The following is a 16,183-nucleotide window of genomic DNA, read 5'->3' on the forward strand; positions in this document are numbered from 1 at the left end:
AGCCTAATTTGAGAATGCCTATATTAGGCATCTGTATTATGCTGCTGAGGCCATCGGGCAACAGAGGCCCCCAGAGGGCAGGAGCCCACACAGCTGGTACCAACTCCTGTGGTCCAGGCATTGGTGCTTTGGGACCCGCTGGCAGAGGTCAGGGCACCAGGAGGTCTGGCAGAGCCATTCCTGACACACACCACCCGGGCCAGGTGTCCTCCCTGGTCTCCTCTGCTCTTGGACACCCGCTCTTGCTTAATCAGCAGAGAGTGTGAATGTGACGACCAGGCAGGCCCCCACTTCTCTCTCCTCCGCAGCCCGAACCCTCCCGCTCCACCACTCTGCCACCTTCCTTCTCTTCTGGAGTCACCTTGCTTAGCACACGCATACCCTGCCCCAGGGGAGGGGGAAAGGAAGCTCTTCATGGGGCGCACCCCCATCTGCACACGTAGGTCAAGTCCTGCCCTGCCTCACTCATTACCACAATCCGGACACACTAGGGTCCACTCATGCCCTCTGACACGGCTGCCGATGGTAAAAGCCAGAGACAACACTGCTGACATGTTTATCTCCCAACACCAGCTTTGTGAGAAAGAGTTTCAGATACTTACTTTTTGTTCTTTTCTCCTGTGGTGGGTGCTGGAAACGCCAAACCTGCCAGACTGTGGGCCAGCAGTGACTGCTGGTAAACCCATGTCCTGCAGCCGGTGACTCGGGACGGTGTGGGGCTGAGCACAGTGCTCCGGCACACAGCCAGGACCAGTGCAGCGCGGGGAGGCTGGGGCCGGCGTCCTGTCGGAGCAGCCCTGCCCTTCCAGGTCCCAGACTGGTGCCACTCCGAGATCTTTTGAGGCTGGTCTCCTCCCAGGTGATTCAGACTCCCACATCTCACCCCTGTCACCCCCATGGCAGCCAGTCTTCACAAGCGCTGGGCGGCCGCATGTGTCATCAGAGAAGGCAAGGCTCAGAGAAGCTGTTCAGGGTTCAAAGCTGCTGCCCAGCACTGCCTGCGGCCTTGGGCTTCCGCTGTTCCCACCCTGAGCCACCAAGAAGCCCTTGCCTGTGTCCCAGCAGTTCCTGGAAGGCATTCTCAGCCACCACCAAGCTCCAGGAAGGTCATTTTAGGAGGTTCTGATCTTTCCCCAGGAAAATAAGACAAAGAGGAAACGGGTTTAAGAAATCACTGATATCTGTGGGGGAAGGTTAAATGTGTTTATTAATTCCCACACACATTTTCCAGCTTGGGAAGAGAGGGCAAAATCAGCCAAAAGGCCTTCTAGGAAAGGAGCTGGGGTGGATGAGAGATTTTAAGACTTATCCCCTAACCAGCTCCAGAAGGATACATAATAACAATTTATAGAAACATTTTTACCACCTTTGAACAAAATACAATTTTATCCATAGTTTTCAAACTCATTTTCCACTCTCAAGAAAATAGAAACTCATATTCTTGTCCAGAGTTTGAAGTATCTTGTTTTAAATTTTTCCTTGCCCAGACAAGCTCCTACTTGCCTCAACAGGGTCTGCCAGCTTACATGAGAGCACACTAATTCTCAATCCGCCCCTCGCTCTGTGTGATAAAAAAAGCTGTAGGGAGAAAAGAGAGAGACAGGAGTTAATTGTAAAAATCACTACATATATAAAGTTGAAAACCAGTGACCAGAGAAGAGAATGCAGTAGAGAACCATGACGAGCTGTTCTGCAGGTGTGAGTGTCAAGTCTAATGACCGCTGTAAGACGAGGGAGAGAGTTCACACTGAGGGAGTTTGGGAGGGAAATGACATATCTGGCTCCTGACAGTAATTTTATAAAAATCTGTGTTATTTTTCTCATGACATTTCTCTTTGGTAGGGAAGTTGAAGTTTCAAATCCAATACATACAAAAGAAGGGTATAAAGTGTGTTCAAGGAGACGCTGGCCTAGGCTCCGTTGGAAGACCATGCCACTCTCACTCTCCCGGTCATGAGTTCAAGTCCTGCACTGGGTGTAGAGATGACTTAAATCAACAACTAAAGAAGTTATATGTAAAAATAAAATGTGTTCAAACTAGTAGCTGTGACAGTGTTAACCTGTGGTAGTCACCTAAGTCTGACAGGCTCTGGGGATGTGATAATGCAGTTTGTTAAGAACAATGTCTTATTCTTGACATTTAACAAAGCACTTTCACCGATGTTTTATTTAATACAGTGGAAGGACACGTTAGTTGGCCATGCTAGTTTCAAAGACTAACAGGAAAACACAGATGAATGTCAGGAAACACCGAAAGGCCGAGGTGGGCGATGAGGATAAGCGAGCGTCTTTCAGCGGAGCACCCCCGCCCCTACAGTCAGGGTGACCTCATTCTGCAGGGCTCGGCCCCTGTCCTGGCCATGGCTGAGCTGTTCTCCACAGTACGTTGTAGAAAACAGTGATGCAAAGAGCAGTCCTACTCAGGGCAATCCAAAGGAATCCTGTCTATGTGAAGACACAGTCAGCTCTCCCCGGGGAAGAGGCGGGTTTTGCTATCTACAGAGAACCCCAGTTCAGCACTGCTGTCAGCCTCTGCGTCTTAAAACTTTTTTGAATTCATTTTTTAAGAACCCCTTCCTAGGGGCACCTGGGTGGCTCAGTGGGTTAAGCCTCTGCCTTTGGCTCAGGTCATGATCCCAAGGTCCTGGGATCGAGCCCCAAGTCGTGCTCTCTGCTCAGCAGGGAGCCTGCTTCCCTTCCTCTCTCTTCCTGCCTCTCTGCCTACTTGTGATCTATCTGTCAAAGAAATAAATACAATCTTTTAAAATATTCTATAAAAAAATAAGTTAAAACAATTGAAATTGTTAGATTATCATGATCTTTATTTTGTGATAGAATCCTTTTTTTTTTAAAGATTTTATTTATTTATTTGAAACAGAGAGAGAGAGATCACAAGTAGGCAGAGAGGCAGGCAGAGAGAGAGAGAAGAAAGCAGGCTCCCCACTGAGCAGAGAGCCCGATGCGGGCCTCGATCCCAGGACCCTGAGATCATGACCTGAGCTGAAGGCAGAGGCTTAACCCACTGAGCCACCCAGGCGCCCTGACAGAATCCTTTTATATATGCTTAAAATCTGTTCAATCTGACTTAAACACCTTTTAAACAAGTCCTTTGGAAAGGGACAACGTCCCCCTTTTTGAGAACAATTTCTTGTTATGTTTAGATCAAGTTAGGGAAACTATAAGGAACCTGCCATGGATTTAAACTGATCAAACTCATTACCACTGGCACCTCTTGTCTGGAGGGAAGCGAAGTTGGTCAGAGATCTGAGCGTACTCCGCTCTGGGACAGACAGTACGCAGAAGGATCCATGCTAATGGCGGAAGAGATCCAGTATGTTCCTGCAATCCCCCTCCAGCCTAGTAATAAAGAGGCCTCAAACCAATGTGCCAGGAATATCAGGGAGCCCATGGGTAACTCCATGTCTGCAACCCGCTCAGACGTGCTTAAGGCCCCACGGAAAGCAGCGCTGGGAAGTGGGCACCGCAGTTTCTGAGGCCTAGCTGGAGCGGGTACAGTGCTCCCCAAAACTATGCAGAGTACCCGAGAGATCACAACTATTTTCGTGATTATACCAAGATGCCGTTTGCCTTTCTCACTCTCGCTCTTGGGAAGAACACACCGTGTTAGAGGCTGTGGGCATGGAATGACATCACTGTTGACGGTTTATGGAATGTCGGCTCAGGAACAGGTTTTAAATTATTCTCAGTGTCACGTTCTAGCGCAGTAAGTCCCGACAGATATAACTCTCTTGAGACTGATAGAAGGAGAGAGAGCGTAGGCTGTAGCCCATCTCACCTGTGACCTGGTGTAAGTAGCAACATTTCTGGATTCCATTTTCTGCATTTGCAAAACAAAGGAGTTTGTCTCCTCCCTTTTCACACCTTTGATCCGAAAGATTCTGTGACCCTCCCACGCTGAAGTGTTGTTAGTGGGGCTCCGACTAGAGATGCAGGATCACAGAGCTCCAGAGGGTCGCAGAGGCTGATGAGTGGTGGAGCTGGGACTCAGACCCAGCCTGTCTCTCCCCTGCATCCAGGCATGTGACTGTGCCACCTGATGCTACTCACGGAGGTGAGGAGCACTGCTCCATGGGCGGGACAGGGGCGGGACAGGGGTGGGGTACCAGCTTTGACTCTACAGCCCAGGGCCCTCGTTGGACAAAATATAACAGATATTGTCTTTGTTGGTCTATTTCTTCCCCCCCCCCCAACATTTTATTTTTAAGTAATCTCTACACCGGACGTGGGGCTTGAACTCATGACCTTGAGATCAAGAGTTACATGCTACCTGAGGGTTGCTGGAGGTTGGGGTGAGGGATAGGGTTAACTGGATGATGGACATTGGGGAGGGCATGTGTTGTGGTGAGCACTAGGGGTTACGTAAGACAGGAATCACAGACCTGTACCCCTGAAACAAATAAGATATTATATATTAATTGATTTTAAACTTTAAAATTTTTTTTAAAAAGAGTCACATGCTCCACCGAATGAGTCAGCCAGACGCCCACGTTGGTCTACTCTTTTGGTGTCACGCGGAATCCCTTTATAGTACATGAAACAAGCAAACAAACACCTAATTACTTGCATTGTTCCCACATTAGCCAGAGTCTTCTGCATATCTAGGACTGGACATTATTAAAAATAATAAATTCCCTAGTTTATTAGGTCATACTCTAGGATTTTCTTACTACTTGAATATATAGAATAATATAGTACTGTAAAATACACTAACTTTTAAATAAATTTTGCTTCTTTCCAGAAGAAATTGCCACTTCAGTGCTGTTTTCTGTTCATCCGTCATTGCAAGAAACTCATTTACCTGGTTAAAACAGACAAATATTTCCAAAATCCGTGTAAATAACTCCCCTTAACAATGTGAAACTTGGCTTTGTGCACTAAAATGGAATTTTGCTTTTAGTAATTACAGCTCAGTTGTCTTCATGGAGGAGATAAGGTCAGAAAGTCTCCGAGCTGAATATCTGACACCAGTCAGGTGGCTCAGCCCAGAAAACTCCCCTTAAAAACCTGACACGGGGGGCGCCTGGGTGGCTCAGTGGGTTGAGCCTCTGCCTTCGGCTCAGGTCATGATCTCAGGGTCCTGGGATCCAGCCCCGCATCGGGCTCTCTGCTCAGTGGGGAGCCTGCTTCCCCCTCTCTCTCTGCCTGCCTCTCTGCCTATGTGTGATCTTTCTCTCTGTCAAATAAATAAATCTTTAAAAAAAAAAAAAACCTGACACTGGCGGGGCTGGGGGCTCATGGCAAACCGCACGAGCTGGCACTAATAGAAAAACCGAGAGCCTGTCATCGCGCGCACACACCCTGACGGAGGACGGCACTGTGTGTTCTGACTCCCTGCGGGGTGACTTCCTCCAGCAGCTGGGGAAGCATCCCCAGACCCTCCTTCTGCCTCAACACATCAGCATCTCCAATGTGCTCTGCACACTGTTACTCGACTATAGAAAACGTCTTCTTTCTGACCCACGGTCAGCAGCGCCGGCCGCTGTCCCCGACAACAGCATCAGCTGTCATCTGAACACACGGCAAGCAATTATTTGTTCACGAAAACAACGCATGTTTAAATCAGGCTTGAGTTTTTTCCCCAGACCTCTTCATGAATGACTTAATTTCTACCAACTGTTCACCGAAATAACCTATCCTTGAGGGGAAGAGAACTCAATTTGGAATTATTTCAAAACACGTCTTCCTTTCTGTCACTTACGGTGCAGCCTAACGTCTCCTCAGCAACCCGTCCCGTGAGACTGCAGGCCTGGAGGGTACCTGTGTGGTCCGTGAGGTCAATCAGCAAGTGGAAGCTGAGAAAAACAGACCGAAATTCCAAAGAATTTTTGCTGCAAGCAGTACAAGTGCTGGATGCTTCATTTACAACATAACCACAGCCTGAGCTGAAAAGAAACAGAGACAAGGATAAAACGTAAAGGCCATAAATGACCAACCTGATCTCCAGCAGAAGAACCACGCTCCCTTAAAAGTCTTAATCCGTTATATTGGGGACCTGGGTGGCCCAGTGGGTTAAAGCCTCTGCCTTGGGCTCAGGTCATGATCTCAGGGTCCTGGGATCGAGCCCCGCATCAGGCTCACTGCTCAGCAGGGAACTTGCTTCCTCCTCTCTCTCTGCCTGCCTCTCTGCCTACTTGTCATCTCTGTCAAATAAATAAATAAAATCTTTAAAAAAAAGTCTAAATCAGAGTAACTTCAGAGTGCTCAGCATAGTGCAGGATACCAGACAGATATATGTGCAATCAATCCCATTTTTACCGCCCTGCCTCCCACCCTGCCCCTGCTAAGGCTCCCTTCCTTTACCCCTTCCCAGCTCTAAACGGCGTGAGCCCCACCCCTCTATCCTGTGCTGTCCTATTCCTCCCTACTGGGGGTAGGTCCGCCTGCTCTCCCCAGCTCAGGGCTTTGAGGGAAGAATCCTGTCTCGTGCCTAGAAAGCCCAAGTTCCACGAATGCTCACTCCATGCTTCTGTGCTAGGCCTTGGGCACCTCAACAGAAAAATCCTAGGGAGGGTCAGGTTCACGCCCAGAATGTTCTTGCTCTGCTAGTGACGCAATCTTCTCTCTCTAAACGGTGATGACACGCCATTCCCGGTTTTGAGGCAGGTCTGACTTTACCCAATTTGGACAGAAAGACTGGAAGGTGTGATCTGAAGACAGTGCTTTCCTGTCTGGGCTCAGATCACTTTTAAGGTAAATTTCAGATGCTTTTCCTCAGATATCAATATTAAAGACATAGGAAGAAATTAGGGAGACAATGAGTTTTTCAAAAGTTTTTGAAAAATGTTCTTCAAAAACTAAACACTTGACTTACACAGCAGCCTCCGCTTTGGTCTTTTTCAATTTTAATAGCAAATCATAAAATATTTTCAAAATCCATAGGCCAGTATCTTGACTATGGTGGTAGATACACAATCCCACACATGTGATAAAACCCTACAAAACCACACACACACACACACACACACACACACACGTGCACGACTGCAGGTCAATGTGGTGAAATTTCTTTTTGTTTTGTTTTGTTTTTAAAGATTTTATTTATTTATTTAACAGACAGAGATCACAAGTAGGCAGAGAGGCAGGCAGAGAGAGAGACAGGGAAGCAGGCTCCCCGCAGAGCAGAGAGCCCGATGCGGGGCTGGATCCCAGGACCCTGAGATCACGACCTGAGCCAAAGGCAGAGGCTTAACCCACTGAGCCACCCAGGTGCCCCTGAAAATAGTTGTTTTTAAATGCTGTCCCTTGGGGCGCCTGGGTGGCTCAGTGGGTTAAAGCCTCTGCCTTCGGCTCAGGTCCTGATCTCGGGGTCCTGGGATCGAGCCCCGCATCAGGCTCTCTGCTCGGTGGGGAGCCTGCTTCCCTCTCTCTCTCTGCCTGCCTCTCTGCCTACTTGTGATCTCTGTCTGTTAAATAAATAAATAAAATTTAAAAAATAAATAAATAAATGCTGTCCCTTGCATTGCTATAGGACACAGTAACCAAAATAATATTCTAATATATTATAAAACAACAGTTTGTCATCTCACTTAAAACTTTCTGGAAGCAGGGGTGTCTGGGGGGCTCAGTCAGTTATGCTTCTACTTTCAACTCAGGTCATGATCCCAGAGTCCTGAGCTCAAGCCCCAGAGTGGACTCCCTACTCAGCAGGGAGTCTGCTTCTGCCCTTCCCCCTCTCCCAGCTCATGCTCTCTCTCTCTTTCTCTATCTGTAATAAATAAACAAAATCTTAAAAAAAAGTAGTTTCTGGCACCATTATATCTTCATATTTTAGGATTACAGAAACACAGCAAATCAAATTTTACTTTGAAAAGTAATTGTAACCTTTGAATCAACATAGTTTGCCTTGGAAACTTCAGTATGGGTTATTTATTTATACATTTATTTAAAATACATAACAACTGGGACGCCTGGGTGGCTCAATCATTAAGCACCTGCCTTCAGCTCAGGTCATGATCCCAGAGTCCTGGGATCAGCCCACATAGGGCTCCCTGCTCAGCAGGAAGCCTGCTTCTCCCTCTCCCACTCCCCCTGCTTGTGTTCCCTCTCACTGTGTCTCTCTCTGTCAAATAAATAAATAAAAATCTTTGTAAAAATAAAAATTAAAAATTAAAAAATAAAAACAAAATAAAAAATAGCATACATAATAACTGTTATGTCAAAGAACAGCTTTAACTTTTATAGAGATTAACATTTACTAGCAATAGTTGGTCTTTATTTCTTATAAGAAGCAGCTTGCTGACAATACGGGCTGCTCACCATTGGTGTCGAACTACTGTCGTGGCGTCATCATCAATATTCAGCGTAGAAATGTAAGCATAAAGAATGCCATAGAAAGGGTCAGCCTTCCCTTCATTCTTCAAAGCTTTTACTTTTAATTGCTCAACTGTGTAGACATCAACTATTGTATTTACTGAAAATAAAAAGAAGTTATCACGGCTCTCTATATATTCTAAGAATTCCAAAGGATTATATCTAAATAGAAAAACTGTAAAGTTCAGGGCTGCCTGGGTGGCTCAGTCATTAAGCGTCTGTCTTTGGCTCAGGTCCTGATCGCAGGGTCCTGGGATCAAGCCCTGCATCGGGCTCCCCGCTCCGGAGTAAGCCTGCTTCTCCTTCTCCCATTCCCCTTGCTTGTGTTCCCTCTCTCGCTGTGTCTCTCTCTTTCAAATAAATAAATAAAATCTTTAAAAAAATGAGAACATGTAATAGCTTCAGTTAAGTAACAGAAAAATTATTACATTTGCTGTATTAAGACTGATTATATAAATGGACATAACAACCAAAAATAATAAGCAAAAAAAGGGAAAGAATGAGAAATTTAATTCATTTTATGTCAGTGGAGACTTTCTGGTCATCAGAAGATGCCATTAAAAGAGTGGGAAGGCAAGCCTCAGCGTGGGAGACAAAGGACTCATATCCAGAATATATAAATAATTCTTAAAAATCAGTAAGAAAAAGGCAGTCAGCTCAATTTTTTTAACTTCTATTAGATTGGGAAAAGGTTATAGAAACCTCTGAAGATTATTTATTTATTTATCCCAGAGAGAGTGAGAGCATGTGGGGGCAGAGGGAGGAGCAGAGAATCCTGAGCAGACTCCGTACTGAGTGCAGGGCGCCACACAGGGCCCAATCCTACAACCCCAAGATCACGACCGAAGCCAAAACCAAGAGTCAACACCCAACTGACTGAGCCACCCAGGTGCCCCAAAACTTCTAAAAATTTTAAATAACCTTTTAGAAAGTGGAAATATAGCAGTTACAGGAAAAGAATATGGTATCTTCTTCTATGTGAAACAAAAAAATAATTTAAAGGTCACTTACAATTTACGGATTCTCTCAAGTAACTGTCCATTTCAGCATCCAGAGGATTTGTTTCTTTATTTTCTCTTATAAAATTCAACAGGATGTTAGCTTCTGGGGTATCTTAAATAAAAGATGCATAATATAAGTGAAACGCAACTGATTACTTTTTTTTTTAAGATTTCTTTATATGAGAGAGAGCACACATGTAAGCAGTGGGGAGGGGCAGAGGGAGAGAAAGAGAGTCCCAAGCAGACTCCCCGCTAAGTGCAGAGCCCAACACGGGGCTGCATCCGAGGACCCCGATTGTGACCTGAGCTGAAATGGAGAGTCGGCTGCTCAACTGACTGAGCCATCCAGACACCCCAAGATTTTATTTGTTTATTTACGTATTTAGAGAGAGACTGTCAACAGACTCCGCGTTGAGATGGAGCCAGAGGAAGGGCGTGATCTCATGACCCTGAGATTAAGACCTGAGCCGAAATCAAGAGTCAGACACTAGGCGCCCTCCAATATTATTTTTAATGGTAAAAGTGAAGACATATGAAAACACAGTCAGATAGAATATGATGCAGCCAATTAGCAATGTGACACGGTAGTCTACTAAACCAAGAGACACACACCAGCTATTGTTAAAGAGCAGCTTATAGAATGATGTGGTGTAATTCCCTTTCAATTGAAAAGGCATAAATATATACAGGAATGCGAAAGTACCTGGAAGAGAAACGATTCTCTTATAAGATGGTGAGATCATAGGGGCTTGTTGTTTTCCCTTTTTGCTATTACGTATTTTCTGAATTTTATATGTATTTCTTTTTTAAGCAGGAAAATAAAATTTTAAGCGTATTAAAAAGCCTTGCTGCTTGCCTTAGGACACAAGTATTCTCAGGAGCAGTCAGATGTTGTGCCCACAGGCAAGAACGTGATTTGGAAAAAGGGCCCCCACCTGACTCTGACATCCTTCAACTACAAGCCCCCTCAGCCTCCAACACTTATCGGCCTTTCAGCCTTCCCTCGCCTACTCCAACATTCTACAAACATGCTGTTGCTTGGACCCCTGGCCCCTTGGGTCCCTGACTCCTGGGGCAGAGGCAGGCCCTTCCTCCTCACTCGCATTTAACCCCGAGTCTAACCACTGTTCTTTCACATAATAAGACCGAAGCCCCTCGTGAGCAGTGGCCTCCTCTTCAGCTCGGTAGTTCCAGCAACTGTCCCTGGCCATCTACCCATCGCAGCCTGCCTTGTGCCAGGAAGGACGCATGTTATCTCACTACTTAGCAAATAAAAGCCATTCAACAGATATTGGTAAATTAATGAGTGAATGAATGACCGGATGCTTCTGAAACACGGGCGGGAGCGCTGCACACCAGGCAGGAGCCGGCGCTGCAGTGAAGCCGCAGAAATCGAAGTGCCAGGCTTCCTTCAAGCACTGCTATAAAGGTCCCTCCTGACAACAGGGCTATCCAGGGCTGCCTGATGGACACTCTCAGGGCAGAGGAAGCCCTAAGGGAAGCTAGGATGAAAGCTTAAGCCATTAGAGGTTTTTAGTTTGTACTTGGTGGGTGCAGACAAAGAAGCAACAAATAAAGCCGATTTAAAGAAGCACACTAAAATTCTCACACCCTGGGACACCTGGGTGGCTCAGTCAGTTAGGCGTCTGCCTTCAGCTTTACACTCTTTGTAAAGTGCAACCCACCCTGGACTGTGCTGACCCTGTTCCTCTTTTTCTTCTTCGGCTCAGGTCATGATCCCAGGGTCCTGGGATGGAGTCCCACATTAGGCTCCCTGCTCAGCGGGGAGCCTGCTTCTCCCTCTGCCTGCTGCTCCCCCTGCTTGTCCTTTCTTTCCACCCTCTTTCTCTAACAAATAAATAAATAAAATCTTTTTTTAAAAATTCACGCACACTTGTAAGCACTCTCCTTTGTCACTTTGAGAAGCAGGCACTTACTTTAGTGCTGTTGGCACTGCCCAAACACTTTGAGATTTCCCTTTCAGGCTGTGTTCAGAACCAAACAGACAACATCCACTGAATATGTGTTTCATTAACTTAGCCCTGAGTTATTGATACAATTATCCTACCAAGCTTGATAACTTTTTCCAACAGACTTTTATTGTTTTTAAATTTATTTACTTGACAGATATCACAAGTAGGCAGAGCAGCAGAGAGAGAGGGGGAAGCAGGCTCCCCATCAAGCAGAGAGCCCGATGCGGGGCTCAATCCCAGGACCCCGAGATCATGAACTGAGCCAAAGGCAGAGGCTTAACCCACTGAGCCACCCAGGCAACCCCCCAACAGACTTTTAGAATCTAACTTTCTTTTAAAAATTATCCCAGTCCAAATTTACACTCAGCAGATGGGGACTTTTAAATCATTGACATTACTCTATATAATACTATAAAACTGTTAATAAGTTATTAAAAATAATAAACTATTGTACATCTTAAAAAAAAAAGGAATTGAAGAGTAGCATTCTTGTCCTAAATGTTGAGAACAGACCGTGGTTGTGTTACCATCAATTTATAACAAAGTAGCTAAAGCGATCCTTTCAGTGCTTAGAAAATGACACTGCTCTGTTCCAAACCCTTTGCTATAGAATAAAAGCCAACATCCTTTCATTAGCCTTTAAGGCATTCTTGATACCCAGGCTTCTCTTCTGACCTTGACCCCTCCTCCTGCCTGTGCCCCACACGCTCCAGCCACACTGGCCTCCTTGCTGTTCTGCTCTCACACAGGCACATGCCAACCACTGGGCCTTTGCACTGGCTGTTCCAGTACTAACAGCCTCACGCTCTTTCCTGTGGTTAATCCCCACTGCCCCAACACGTCTTTGCTCAAATGTCACCTTCCCAAGGAGGCCTACCTGACCACCCTCTGTAAAGTGCAACCCGCCCTGGACTCTGCTGATCCTGTTCCTCTTTTTCTCCTTCAGTATCATAATGCACAGATTTGTTATCTTTACCATTTATCATCTGTGTCTCTCCTGCTAGAATGTGAGCTTCACGTGCACGGAGATATCTATGTTTTGTCACTGGCCCCCAGGCCAACGCCCTGCACCCAGCACGTTCATGTCAAGTCACCTTCCATGATGCCACCTTCAGGGACTCGGTGTTCGGGAGGATGCACAAAGTCCAGCACACATATGCAGCACAGTCTTATCATTTTATGTCGTATCTCCCAGCACTGCTACTTGAAAATATTCTGATAATGGTTTGGTCAAAGACATAGAATTGCTTTGTAATTCTCAGTCACTGTAGGGGCGCCTGGCCGGCTCAGTCAGTTAAGACTCTGCCTTTGGCTCAGGTCATAATCTCAGGGTCCTGGGATCAAGTCCCATGTCAGGCTCCTTGCTCAGTGGGAAGTCTGCTTCTCCCTCTCCCTCTTCTCCTCTCCCCTGCTCGTGGCCATCTGCTCGCTCTCTATCAAATAAATAAAATCTATACAATACAGTACAGTATAATACTGTACTAGTCACTGTTGGTGCTTTGTTAGCAACCAGCAGAGGGAGCTACTGCCAGAAGTGACCCACTACTACAGTCCCAGCTTCCTGAGTTGGGAGGAACATTCCATCTTTGGGAATTCTGTACTCTTCCAGGGTGCTGGGCTCACCTCTCTATCCACAGTACAGAGGACCATGAGGATACTTGAGGGCACCAACTTCTCACCTCTCCCAAGACCCTGCTCCCCGGACTGCATGCTGACATAAGCTCTAACTTCTTTCAACAACCACTCCAGTGGGCCTTCTGGGTGTTTTGTTAGGTGATAAACTAATCATGTGACATGTATGTTCTCGGCACTCTAGTACTAAGTTATCTGAATATAGTAAAAGTGAATTTATTTTTAAAATAGTCAATAACTAGGGCGCCTGGGTGGCTCGGTTGGGCGACTGCCTTCAGCTCAGGTCATGATCCCAAGATCCTGGGATCGAGTCCCACATCGGGCTCCCTGCTCAGCGGGTAGCCTGCTTTTCTCTCTGCCTCTGCCTGCCACGCCCCTGCTTGTACTCTCTCTCTCTCTGACAAATTTTTTAAAAACTTAAATAAAATAGTCAATAATTTAGGTGATCCAATCAATTACACTGATCTCTCCAGAATCATCACCAGAAATGATGTTTTAAAAATGAGTCTGGGGGCACCTGGGTGGCTCAGTTGGTTAAGAGTCTGCCTTCAGGTCAGGTCATGATCCCAGGCTTCAGGGATCAAGTCCTGTGTCAGGCTCCGTGTTCAACAGGACTCAGCTTCTCCCTCTGCCTCTGTCTTTTCCCCCTGCTCGTGCTCACTCTTTCTTTCTCTCTCTCAAATAAATAAATAAATATCTTAAAAACATAAAGTAAAACTGAGTCTCGTTTTTCACATTTTTCGTCAGTAAGGACATCAAAGATACAGCTCACTGTAAGCTTAAGGAGTATAAATGTAAAGGGACCCTGCGGGGCTCAGTTGGTTTTCCGTCTGCTTCAATTCCAGTCACCATCCCAGGGTCCTGGGATTAAGTCCCACATCAGGCTCCTTTTGCTCAGCAGGGAGCCCGCTTCTCCCTCTGCCTGCCATTCCCCTGCCTGTGTGCTCTCTCTCTCTCTGACAAATAATAAAATCTAGAAAAAAAAAAAAACTAAAGAAAGATAAATTTAAAGCATATAAAGCAACTTTCACTTTTAATTCAAATGAAATCAAAGAATTGTTTTCATTCTTTTTTTTTTTTTAAGAGAAAGAGTGTGTACACATGCATGTGTAAGTGAGCGGGGAGGGGGAGAGGGAGTGGGGAGAATCCTAAGTAGACTCCAGGCCCAACTGGGGCCAATCCCACAACCCAGAGACCATGACTCCAGGCAAAGAGTCAGATGCCCAAATGACTGAGCCACCCAGGCGCCCCCCTTATTTTCATTCTTAAATGCACTGCACAAACATTGAAATGTGTGACACAGTCATTTCCAACGGGACACAACATTGCAGATAGCCTGTTACCTGGATTAGTCGTAATAATGGTTTTTGAGATTACAGTTGCCGTCATGCAGTTCCGAAATTTGTCAAAACTTATTCTTACATCTGAGGCAAATATCACTGTTTGGGGGGGAAAAGCCATTTTACAACTTTTATGTGGAAGGGGGTATAAAACACGATAAACAGCTAGCGCAATCATCGCGGTACCGTACCTGTGTCTCGCGGCACCCAGCTCTGTGCAACCAGGATAGATTCATTATCCCAACTGCATATTTTAGAAAGGAAGTAAAAAAATGAATACATTAGAGAAAACCCGGCAGTGACCACACTGTTTGCCAAAAACAGACTGTCGGAACGGCTACAGTTAACCCCACCGGGTTGTCAAAGCCGCAGTGAAGGACGGTGGCATCTCCTGATTTGCAGGATTCACCATTACAAAGGGCGTTTCATGTTCACGTGTTAAGTCCCTCCCCCGGACACTACTCTTCTTTGACCACGTCTGCCCCCTCGGTTCCTTCTTTCCGCACTACTTCAGTCGCCGCAGGCTGGCAGAAGTGAGGGACTGCGAACCTGAAGCTCTACAGCCACTCTGCCGGACCATTAACGGAGACCCGCACCGGCTAAACCGTTCAGGGCCCTTGACGGGTTGAAGGCCTGTTTCAAACTCGGTGTTTTCTCTGGTGCCCAGGCATCTAGAGTCGGAGCAATGCCATGTTCTACCCTGCGGTGCTTCAGGGCACAGCTGGGGACAATACACCTTCCTGTGGCCTGATTCCAGGGCGCTACCCAAGCAATCACACAGAATCTGGCTGGTGTATACCATGGGACCTAATGAATCACTGACTGCTATAAAGCAGAGGACAGGAATGAACCAGTCACAGTGGAGTCTGTCCAAATAATCCCGTGCTGTCCACAGAGCTCATTTTAAGGTAATCTTACAGCACAGACTGCAGCACTCAATATATAAGAGCAAGGTTTCCTTTTTAATAATTACTTCTCCTCCATCGTTACTCCTCTCCTATTATGAAATCCATCATCTTTCTCATAAAATAAAAATATTCTGTCTCGGCGCTAACAGCAGGGATTTTACGGTCTGGAGCAGATGTGGAAGGTTACCATATCATTGCAAAAGAAGACTCTGTCTCATCATAGAGCTTCACCTCACACCTCTGGCCTTTCCTCCGGTCTGAAGTTGTAAAGTGTTTTGGCTCTCCAACCTTAGAAATGGAAAGAAGTCATTATTCTCCACCTACAGTTGCAGAGGTACAAAAATGTTTATTGGTGAAAACATTCAAATATTTACCCTTTAAACAGCAAATTAAAAGAATTAAAATAGCAAGAAACACTAAAATATATATATATATGAAGGTTTTAAAAGCATCTTCTATCTCTAACGTAGGTATATTTAGCTGATGTTGTAAGTTTACACACTGACTGAAGGGAGACACAGAAACATGTGCTTTGAGTCCAGACTGTGGAGTCTTTTCAACATGTCAAAAACAGTGCTCCACAACAAGCCCGTGCGGCATCTAGGTGCACTGAGGATGGAAAATGTATCTCCAACATCTGTGACGCCCATGGCTCAGCACAGAGCTTGGCGCGGAGTACACGTGACCGAAACAACTCTGTCTTCCCAGGCCTGCGCGTCCTCAGCCTGCTGGCGCAGGTAGGAAAGCAGCACCTTCTTCGCTGCCTCCAGGGGGATGAGGTGATGGAGACCAAACGAGGGACATGCTGACGCACCATCTGGCTTGACCCCACTGGGAGTAAGAGGATCGTGGAAGTGGAGGTAAACCCAGGGGCCCTTCTGTCCCTCCAGCAAGTTCTCAGAGGGAAGGGCAGGCCCCTCTGCCAGCCACGTAACACTGGCCAAGCACGGACGGTCAGCAGGCTGCCCCCCACACTGTCGCCTCCACATCTCCTACAG

At 46.2% G+C, this 16,183-nt stretch overlaps 1 protein-coding gene across 3 annotated transcripts in view; it reads right to left on the minus strand.

Annotated features, from left to right (window-relative positions):
* Positions 1-1,208: 1,208 nt before the first annotated feature.
* MEIOB (meiosis specific with OB-fold) overlaps positions 1,209-16,183 on the minus strand; it is a 28,548-nt gene continuing 13,573 nt past the window's right edge. For 2 of the 3 annotated variants that reach the window (XM_032846067.1, XM_032846066.1), the window contains exons 7-14: positions 15,373-15,473; positions 14,469-14,521; positions 14,281-14,376; positions 9,343-9,444; positions 8,278-8,431; positions 5,720-5,903; positions 4,733-4,819; positions 1,209-1,578 (exon numbers count right to left, since the gene is read on the minus strand). In XM_032846067.1, the coding sequence (XP_032701958.1) occupies positions 1,468-1,578; positions 4,733-4,819; positions 5,720-5,903; positions 8,278-8,431; positions 9,343-9,444; positions 14,281-14,376; positions 14,469-14,521; positions 15,373-15,473 (888 nt within the window). In that variant the 3' untranslated portion in view covers positions 1,209-1,467. Of the gene's footprint in view, positions 1,579-4,732; positions 4,820-5,719; positions 5,904-8,277; positions 8,432-9,342; positions 9,445-14,280; positions 14,377-14,468; positions 14,522-15,372; positions 15,474-16,183 lie in introns of those variants that run through there. The other variant, XM_032846068.1, reaches the window with a different exon arrangement.

This window comes from Lontra canadensis, unplaced genomic scaffold (genome assembly GCF_010015895.1).
Source record: "Lontra canadensis isolate GAN:19392208 unplaced genomic scaffold, GSC_riverotter_1.0 scaffold171, whole genome shotgun sequence".
Classification (NCBI taxonomy): domain Eukaryota; kingdom Metazoa; phylum Chordata; class Mammalia; order Carnivora; family Mustelidae; genus Lontra; species Lontra canadensis.